At 29.3% G+C, this 10,809-nt stretch overlaps 1 protein-coding gene across 3 annotated transcripts in view; it reads left to right on the forward strand.

Annotated features, from left to right (window-relative positions):
* The window catches only part of LOC129229621 (uncharacterized), a 68,470-nt gene that overhangs the window by 18,159 nt on the left and 39,502 nt on the right, over nt 1-10,809 (forward strand). For all 3 annotated transcript variants that reach the window (XM_054863967.1, XM_054863970.1, XM_054863969.1), the window contains 7 exons: nt 2,846-2,902; nt 3,013-3,038; nt 3,118-3,148; nt 3,433-3,458; nt 6,440-6,470; nt 7,696-7,821; nt 10,558-10,606. In XM_054863967.1, coding sequence (XP_054719942.1) covers nt 2,846-2,902; nt 3,013-3,038; nt 3,118-3,148; nt 3,433-3,458; nt 6,440-6,470; nt 7,696-7,821; nt 10,558-10,606 — 346 coding nt within the window. The remainder of the gene's footprint in view (nt 1-2,845; nt 2,903-3,012; nt 3,039-3,117; nt 3,149-3,432; nt 3,459-6,439; nt 6,471-7,695; nt 7,822-10,557; nt 10,607-10,809) is intronic.

Genomic DNA, 10,809 nt, shown 5'->3' on the forward strand with positions numbered 1-10,809 from the left:
ATTTTCATTAAACTATTCAAAAAAGAAAAAGTTATGATTTTTTTGTTTTAAGATTTTGAAAGATGTGTTGTTACTACATAAAGTCGTCCCAAAACTGGAGGAGCACTGCCCCCTATGCCCCCCTCCCTATAAATCCACCCATGCCCTTCTAAACTATTGAAAAAAGAAAAAATAACAAAACTTTTTTTTTTATTTTTGGAAGATGTGTTGTTACTACATAGTCTTCCCAAAACTGGGGGGGCATTGCCCCCCTCTGACCCCCCATAAATCTGCCCATGAGAGCAGCAGGGGCAATTTTCAAGGTTGCAGTACGAAAAAGTTTTAGATGATCTATTGTGATGCTAATAAAAGAAGCGATTCAAGGGTCATCCACCAATAATTTTTCAAAATTTAAACTCCAAGTACACAATTCCGAAGTATTTCCGATTGAGAAAGGGAAAGGGGGGGGGGGTCCAAGGGCTCTCCCCCTCCCCCCCTTGCTCCCCCCTAGATCCGGCTCTGACCTTACTGTTGCAAAGAGGCGAAAACATAACCCTCAGAGAAGTTATGCGTTATATGACATGACAGTCAATGTACTATATAAATCACTGTTACTTAAAAAATTGTTTTTTAATTGCTCAGTATGCTTTGTACTCTATACTATTTGGAGAAGAAATAAAACATGCTGGAAGTAGGTGCTAAAATGTTACTGCAGTTATCAAGCTCAAGTTACTCATTGACATTTACAAAGCATAAAAAATAAGCTAAAATGCATAGTTTTGAACTAAAAAAAGGCAAATATTTTGATTTTGAACATTTAAAAGTTAATTGCTGCTTTTAGTATTGAAAATCTGGAAAATCAGTTTTTTTACAAAATGATGCCCTTCATCGATTCCCCTCCCATTTTCTTGTGTCAGTGGTTGATTTTTTTTTAAAAAAAGAAAAAATCGTTCAGATAAAAAACTATTTAAAGAATAACATACAAATGAATTAAGTTTAATTATAGAAGCTTTGAATTATACATCTTTATATTTGATAAAGAACTTTACTGGCATGCAATTTGCTGTTCAGAGTAATACACAGTTCAAAAATTGAATCTTTTTAAAGAGGTTATCCAGATTAGAGTATCAAAAATGTTATAATATTGTAATTTAAATTTTTTTTTTTGCAAATAACTTCAACCCTATTGAAGTAATGGTTTTCCTTCCACAATGACTTCAAATTGTTATTTTTATCCTCCAATACACAAAGGAAGGGGGTTATAGGTTTGACGTGTCTGTGTAATCTGTCTCTGACACTCTAGTGCCTAAACAAATGGACCAATTTTGAAAAAAAAAATAAAGAATTAAAAACAAATTTTTTTGATTGAAATTAAGAGTTGATCGACAGTGTTCTTAGCTAGGTTGCATCTTTGGATGACATTAATTAAAGAAGATAATAATTAAAAACCTCGAAATAGTTATTCGCAATTTTCACAGTGAAAACATATTTACAAATTTAGCACCAAAATAAAGGGTAATCTTTTCTGCGTCTGATAGCATGTGTTTAGAACTTCCATGTTATATAGAATTATTGTAACTTTTTTTAAAACAGATTTTGTTTTAAGTAGAATTTAAAAAAAAAAAAAGAATTGATACTTTTTGTTCGGAAAGATAATGGTTCCTTATACGGTTGAACCCTACTATAACAAACCCCGGATAAATCGATCCCCCGGTTGAAGCAAACCTTTTTAATGGTCCGAACTGCGATCCTATGTCATTAATGCAATTTTGTATGTTTGTAATTATCTCCAAAAGCTGGAGAAACGGTTATAGCGATCCAAAAATTTTAAGCTTTTTATCATTTGATGAAAAAAATGAAAAAGACATCACATCATTCGTAAACAAACCTGATCCAAAAAGTGAATTTACTTCAAACAAATTTTACTGGATAGAATGTTTGACTTTGAATCTTCTTCTTATGTTGACAAAGAGGCAGAAGCTATTAGTCCTGGACCTTCAATTTCTGCTCCAAAGGCAGCTATCTGTCTATGTTATTTTTTTGCAACTAAAACTATAGATCAAAATAATGCAGATTTGTTTGCAATAGGTGACTAAAAAATTGGCGAAATACATTTTAAATCCAAAAGCCTGCAACCAAAAGTAATTTCTTTCTTCAATGCTAGATTTTTTTTTTAAGGTAAATTTTTACAGTAAGCTTATTATAGAGTAGAATATAATTCAGACATTTCTCTTCATTGCTCTAATTACTAATAGAAACATTGTACAGTTGACATGTTCATTATAGAAGTATCTGCGTGATTTTAGATTTTTTTTTTAAAATCGGATTTAGCAAACCCTCGGTTATAGTGATCTCTCAAGTCGATCAGTTAAGGGTTCATTATAGTTAGGTTTGACTGTATTCAAATACATAAATATTCCATGCCAAAGTTGGAAATTTCTGAAACAAAGTGCTAATAAAAATTTTTAAAAAATGTCTCACCTGCATAATATAAGAATGAATTTTCCCCCCAGTTTCATGTATGGAACTCATTTTTATGTAGAATGCGATGTGTTAACCTAAACTTCTGTTCATCCTCTTTTAACAAACTTGATAATTATACTGATTTTGAAGATTTCTGTTAAATTGCTGCTCAAAACAGTTGACACGTTCTCTCTTTGTTGCATTGTCTAATCATATGCAAAACATTTTAAAAGTTCAATGTTCTGACCTTTGTCATTTAGTTTTAAAGCAAAACATATTGTGCAAATGTTTTTCAAACAATTATATCCATCTAAATCTCCTGTTATAATCTTATTAGGGGAGTGAGTATGTTCTGTCCATAAATGATTTTATTTCTAGTTTACTAATTGAAAATGTTTTCTAGCGCCGAAAGGAAAAGAAGAAGCAACAGAAATCAGATCAAGATTCAAAATCTGAAACAGTAAGTAAATTTTTGATTGATGTAATGTGCGTAAAGTCTATATAGTTTTGTTTTTATCTCTTTCTCTTCCTTTCCTTATTTTTTTAAAAAAAACTTTTCTTTTTGATTAGAGGGCTGAAAAAGTTAAGCTGCAAAAGTGAGTAAGATTATGGCAATATTTGTTTAAAAATTGTGTTCATGAGTTGCTTTTACAAATCTGTATTTTGTATTTTTAGACCTGCAAGCAGTGACTCAAGTTCTGAAGAGGTAATTTATGATATTTCAATTCTAATTCTGATGCATAAATGCTCTAATAAAAATATAGTTACTCTTTTAAATTCTCTTAGATTAGATACTTAAAATAAAAATTAAAAATAAAATAATAAATTACTAATGATAATAATATTCAATTCCTTTATAGTTTTTTTTTAAATATTTCAAAAATTAAAAATTTGTGTGCATAGATTTTGTTTGATGTATTAATATACATATACTTTTATTTTTAAAATTCTTTCAGACTAATATTTGCACTTTTTCCCTTTTAAAATCAGGATGAAGATGAAATACTAGCAAGGAGGTAAAATATTTTAAAGTTTCTTTTTTTTATTATTTTTTAACTGTTTACCCTTTCAAATTAATTTTGTGGAACAACATTTAATCTTTGCAAGACAAATGTTTGATAAGGAAGGGTACATTTCAAAGTGCCAAAATAACTTAAATCGTGACTTTATACATTGCATGTTTTGCCACGAAGGCTCATGTATGTATTTAGATCTGTATATTAGAGTAAGGGAGGCTATTGTATAGATTTTGACAACTTAAGACTTGTGTACACATGCCTCTCCTCTGTAACACAGGGTTGTCATGCCGCAAGGAAGCCTTAAAAAAATTAAAAAAAAAAAAAATGGAAAATCCAGGAAATTTTGAAAATTTTCTTAAAAACCTGGAAATTACAGGTAATTTCTTTTTATTCTTTAATTGAAGTTTCAAAAATCAATGCTGAAATATTTTAATTACCAAAAACTAAGCAAATTAAAATTGAAAAAAATAATCATGATAAAGTAAGGAAAGCAAATAAAATGAAATAATAAAAAAAAAAAACTTCCAACTTTTTTATATTTACTTAAACAAACAAAAAAAAAAAAAAAAAGTCTATCATAAAAGTAAAAGTTATTGAATGTTTTGTTTGACATGCATCTTAAATTTCGAACTGATTTAGTCATCAGTATTTATTGTTCTGTTTATTTTATGTACTTTTGGTACTATTTATGGTTAAGAAAATTCTTTTTTTTTTTCTTCATAAAAAGTTAAATGTAAATATTCAGTCGCCATGCTGTTGTTTCAGTTTTAATGAATATATCTTTATATCCCTTATTTAATCTATATGTATTTATTTATTTATTTTTTCCTGTGATGAAACTATCAATATATCAATACAAATATATGTTCACTCATTTTTAATTCTACTTACCCATTCAGGGAATCCCCCCCTCCCCCCCAGGTTTGAGCGGCAACCTTGTAAACAATTTGTGCTTGATATTATAGACCATACTGCCATGTGCAGGTAAACGACAGTATCTGCAGAAATGAGTTTTTCGAGATATTTGAAGAAAGGCGTTTTGATTTCAGTACTAACAATAGGAAAATGTTTGAATTAGACATCTTTTTCGCACCTTTTTTTAAGCAGAGACCAAAAAAGCGAGTTTGTACAATAAAGCTAACGTACAATAAATGACAAATGGAAAAAAAATGAAAAATTTGCAGTTACTGCCCTTTACCTGCACTCGGCAGCATAGTCATCTATAAGCTCTTCATTGCCATTTTAGTTTTTCTATCTAATTATGCTATATTTTGTTTGTCCCCATACAATTTTAGTATAATAGTGCGAAAATTTTAATATTTGCACTTTTTGAGTTGTTACATCGTATTTATAGCATGTTGAAAATTGTTAATGATCCTTAGCACGTATAAGGTTTATGTCGGCTGCCACACTTACAGACTTGCAATTTGGTACAAAAGTATTTTGAACCCTGCAGGTATGCACCTTGAAGCATTTTTTTAAATTTGGAATTTGGTTTTCTGTAATTTTAGTTTTGTTAGCTAAATTTTTACATAAATTCCTTAAAAAGAAGACTAAAAAAAGACTAGACTTTTAATTTATCCATAATCCCAGGCTAAACTCATTTCATACATAAAGTTTTTCATGCTCATTGCTTTGTGAAAAATGATTTATTTGTTATGGTTAGCAGCTTTCTCTCTGTTTTTCAACTTTTTTTCAAAAGATATCTTTATATATATATTTTTTAATATTTTCTTCACTTTTTTTTTAAATAAAGGGAGAGTTTCCCTTATTGTTTTGGTAATTTAGTTCATTTTATTTATTTTGCTAGATTTTCTTAAGTTTAAATTATTTCAACAACATTTAATTAAATCCAAGCAATGATTTTCTTTTTTGCAAATACTATTTTTTTATATACTACAGGGAACACAGAGACAGACATTTTTAGTCCTTATTTCTATTTAAATCAAGAATGCAAGCTTTTCTTTGGCTGCTTTTTGCTTCTTTTGGGCAATGTCCTTGTTCACATTTTAATTAAATAAAAGCTGTAGTTTTTTTCTTTGCAAATGCTATTTTCTTATATAACATCAGCCAGAATATTTTTTTCTCTCATTTTTAAGTATACTATTGGGGTTAAATATTTTGTATGTTCCATCTGTAAAAACTAGAAATACAATTGTATGTAACTTTTTACTCTCTTGTGAAGTCGTAATTCAAAAGTCTTGATGCACTTATAAATGGTATTAAAATGAAACTAAATGAATTTCTGCACTTTTACCTTAACTATTGTAAAAATGTATGAATAATTTCTAAAAAGATTTTCATTATCCTTTAACCAAGCCCGGCTCCTGGGGTAGGCAGCTGACTAGGGCGGCAGATTTTAAAATTGAAACATTTTTTAAAAAAAAGTATGAATATCTGTTTTAGTGTCATGAAATTCATTACTTCAATGCTAAAAAAAAAAAAACAATAATAATAATAATAATAATTTAGAGTGTGTACCAGTGCTTGAATATGCAAAACATAGTTCGGAATTTAACAAGAAATTCAATTTAATTTTAGAGGCGGCAAATTGTGTGATTTAAAAATCTTTTGCAAATATTAATACATGTTTCAGTGCCATAAGTTGCACTACTTCAATGTTAAAACAGATAATTTAAAGTATGTACCATTGCTTGGATATGCAAAACCCAGTTTGGAATTTAACTAGAAACTCACTTTAATTTCAAGCATTGTACAATTATTTTTATTTTATTAATTTATTATTATTTTATATTGTTATTATTATTCAGTGGGGGGAGGGGCAACACTTGTCAATATCGCTTAGGGCAGCAGAGCTACTAGAGCCGGCCCAGGCTTTAACTATTAATTGAACTAATATAGTGATGGAATGAAAATACACTTAAAAATTATTTGAATTACATTTTTGTGTGTGTGTGTGTGTGTGTGTGAGCAAGAGTTTATCTTTTAACTCAGTAACAATTATTTTGTGTTTTTAGGACCCGAAAACATAATCCTAATGCTAAACAGGTAATGTTTATCCTATAATATTTTTATCTACGGACTTTTCTTTTTGATCCCATTTAGAATATGGAGCAAGTTTATGTATGTGATGTTGCATTCATTATGAGTTGAATTCTGCCTTGGGCCCAATGAATAATTCCTAACAGGTCTATGCCGTTTTCATAACGGTTTATTTCTGTACTGAAAGACTTATATTATGCAGAAAGGTTAGGTCAACTGCACAGCTTATGATACACTCAAACCTGTGTTTTCAAGTTAGCAGTAATTTTGGTTGCAAAAACTATTTTTACCTCTTTAAATTTTGAACGATTTTTTATTAGGTCCCCATACAACACATAAAAACTGGTTTGGGTGTATGGGATTTTGTCAACTTGGAATACATGCAGATGTCCCATTTTCTATATGTTTTCTTATTATTTGTGCTAATTTTAATGAGGAGAACATGGTAACACTTAGAGTACATCTTCGGCGGTAGAGTATAAGGGAATGCTTCTAGAATGCTCTTCTCCGAGTGTGGTATGGCATACCATTAACTTCTCTTTTCCATGATGAGTTTATACATATCTAGCTATTCTTATCAATGGCATAAAACTGAAATCCATATAATTTCAATAAGCTACACAAAGTGCTGGCAAAATTCTGTTTTATTATCTGTAAGTGATTTTGTGTTTTCCATAGAATAGTGGGGTGTATATTGGTGATTGTCTTGGTTAGAGCTTCTTGTGAACACAGCTTCTTATTGAAAACAGCATTCTCTCTATGATGAAGCTTTTTTTTTTTTTTGGAGAATCCAGTTCTTAAGCATTCGAAAAGAATACAAAACCTCTTGGTCTGTACAACATGAAGCAGTTTAGAAAGAGTTCTTTATACATTTTTGAAAACTCATGAAATGATTTCAGTTGTTATTTTGCAATTTTCTTCTAATCTTTTCCCTTTCATTCAAAGTGATGAAGGAAAATGTTTGAATGAAATCCTCAAAATATGGCACGTGTCTGAATGAGATGATCATTACATTTCTCAGTCTGTAGCAGTTGTATTGCCATTCAGAATTAATTTCTATTTTAAGCTATCTGTGGCCCACAGGTACAGAATGTAGCTTACTGAACTTAGACATGAATGAAATTTTTTTTTCAAGTACAGCAAAAACTAAAAATGAAACTTCTGAGGGAAAAAAATTATAAGTTGAGGTCTTGAACTGCTAAGTTGATTTAAGTTTTTCCTTTCTTCATAGGACATTGATACGTCAAGTGAGTTTGTGGCTTGTATAGCAGGCAATAGATGGATAACTCTCCCTGCTCCTACGATAACAAATGAAGATGAAGATGTGTCAATACAGGAATCTTACTCAAGTCCATTGGTTTGTGATTATTTAAGTTGTATTTTATAGTGGTGAATAATTATTTATGAGCAAACTTTAAATGTTGTATATGCAAAAAGATTTTTAAGGTGTAGTACATATTTTTTGCTGCAGTATTCGCATGCACATGTGTAGAGGAAAGAATAGAATGAATGATATACAGTTTAACATTGCATATGTATTTCTTTTGGCAATGAATTTAATTTTGCTTTCTTATGAACAACTTTACTGATTTTTCTTTATAATTTAAAAGTCATAATTACATTCTTACTTGCAAGCTTTGAAAATCAGGTTTAAATTAAGAAATAAAAGTGTTGCTTCTTTATGATAAAAAGATAAGTAAATGGTAAATCAACGTTATTAAAGCATAAAAATTGACGAACTATTTCAGTTGATTTTATTAAGGCAATTTTTTAATTGTAAAAATGATTACCGTAATTTAAACATAATTATGCCTTATTACCATTGATTTTATCATTTGTTTTACTAGTTCTGATTTTTGTAAGCAGAATTAGAACAAATCCTAAAACAGTTACATTTGGTATATTCAGTAAGTTACCGCCCTATAGCCAGGGCTAAGGCAGAAATACGTGAAATACATCGCCAGAGACTGATGACTGAGCTGGCGGTGTATTTCACGAGTTACATTTGGTGTTATAAATATGGCAGCAGTGCTCACTGGGGGGGGGGGGGGGGGCATGACACAGACGGCATGCAATATTCAAGTTTTTGGGTTTTTGGTTCATTGATATTATTGCTTGTGGAGGGGATGGGCAGCCCTGGTTATTAAATGGTTTCCTATGTTAAATAAAGAGGCTTTTATATCAAGACATAAAACTTCACTCAGTTTTCAAAACAAGTTTTTTTTTTTTTTTATCTGGATAAGAATATAGCAAATTAAATTCAGAAAATCTTTATAGTTGCATCCTGGCTTCTTATACCATATGTAATGTGTTGATTTACTTAACCCTTTATAATTATTATTATTTTAATTCTGCTTTTTATAACAAGTCTTTTTTTTTTTTTTCTTAACTTAAATTTCCTTTTAAACCTGGATTTTAAATCTTAGATGTTCTAATATAACAGGTAATCAGTAATTTTGTTTGAGATTAAAGCCTCTAGAATAGCATTAAAAATTAACTTTTTCTTGTGTTGAAGGCAAACAGCTTCTAAAAAGCTCTAGTACTATGAGAAATCAGTACCGATTACCGTCATTAATCCGGACCCTATGAAACTGCACTTCACTTAATCTAAAAAGCCATTTTGACAAACATATAGTATAAATGCATGTTCAGAATAGTTTTTATCAACTGTACATACTATACGTAATTTTTACTTATGTAGTTTCATATTTCATTCTCTTGCATTCAAAATATAAATTTTACTGGGAACAAACAGTAGTTTGCTTATGTACCTTGGCTCAATTTATAGGCTATTTTGTTTTATCTGTACTTTCATTTATTTGGACGACCTGGATACCTATTAGTTCAGATTATTGAGATTTTACATTATGACAGTTTTATAAAACAAATTTCATTTTCTGAAAATGTGTGTGGTGCCTCTTGTTCTTCTGACAAGAAGAACAAGATGATCTATGTTATATTTCACATTACAAAATTTTATAACTTAATTATTCATCAACATTAAATTTTAGATTTGTCAAATGTATGTTCTTTGTTAAATTTTCTTTTTTCCCCCTTACATTTTAAGTTAACTTTTTATGTGCTTTGCATAATCACTACGTAATTTTATGTCTAAAAATCCAACAGTCATCTTGCGGACCTAATCAACGTTGTGATCTACAATCCACCCACAAAACAATCGAATGAAAAATTATTCTATTTAAAATGCTGTTTTATATTGAAAGGTTGAATCAGATTTTTTTTATATTTTATCTAGTTTATGTCTAAAGTGTTAAATTTTATTGTTTTCGAATATTTTTAAAAATGTAATCAAAATTCCTGTTTTTTTTTTTTTTTTCTTGGATAAAAGTAGGAACTCTGTTTAAAAGACTCACAAAATTTTTAACATTTAAAAGAAATATATTCATATTTTGAATACTTGATTAAATTATGTCGTTCTGCATGAAACCCTGTAAAATTTTATAAAAATTGCTTGAACGTGTGTAATGAAGTATTACAATAGAATACCTTTATAACGCCGACCTGTATAACGCAATTTTCTATAAACCGCACAACTTTTCAGGAGTAAACAATAGGTTTTTAAGTTTAAAAAAATCTCTTTGTTTTGCCTTGCTAACATAAAAACTTTTAGGCAAATTAAATTTTGAAAGTTTTTCATCTTTCCAGCTTAATTCAAAGCTTTTAAATGAAAATTAGTGTTCAAAATAGAGTATACCAGATGGCTCTTGAAAATGCAGCTGTTATGCAAACTATGAAGCTGACAGAAGTGCAGGATAATTCAGTTTCTTTTAATTGTGAAGCATATTTATTTGAATTATTAGTTGTATAATTAGTGCTTGATTACTCACTATAGATAAAACTCAGTTTGTGGTGCTAATATATAGATATATTCTGAATATTAGTTTCAAAACTTGTGAAATGACTTATATAATGCCAAAACCTGTATAACGCAAAAGCTTTGGTCCCAAGGTGTGCGTTAAAACGGTTTCTACTATAACTTAACTTCTTGGCATAATTATGTAATAACATTTTGTACTTTCATGTTATTTGTCTGAAGTTTTGAATTTTTGAAGTATTTATTTTATATTTATAGCCTTCAGAAAATCAGCAGGTAATAGAACTAAAGAGCAGGCAACTTGCATGTAAGTATTTAAATTATTTTTCTGTATGTTGTTACACAAATGTCATATGACATTAAGTAAAAATCCAATAAAACTTACCTAAAATTTCAAATTTCTAATGTAACTTTTGAATAATATGAAAACCAATGTTTTTTATTTATTTATTTATTTATTTTTAATTTTGCTCTACTGCACTTTTTTTCTCTTTCAAAATTAGTAGCTTT

The sequence above is a fragment of the Uloborus diversus genome, chromosome 9 (genome assembly GCF_026930045.1).
Source record: "Uloborus diversus isolate 005 chromosome 9, Udiv.v.3.1, whole genome shotgun sequence".
NCBI lineage: Eukaryota > Metazoa > Arthropoda > Arachnida > Araneae > Uloboridae > Uloborus > Uloborus diversus.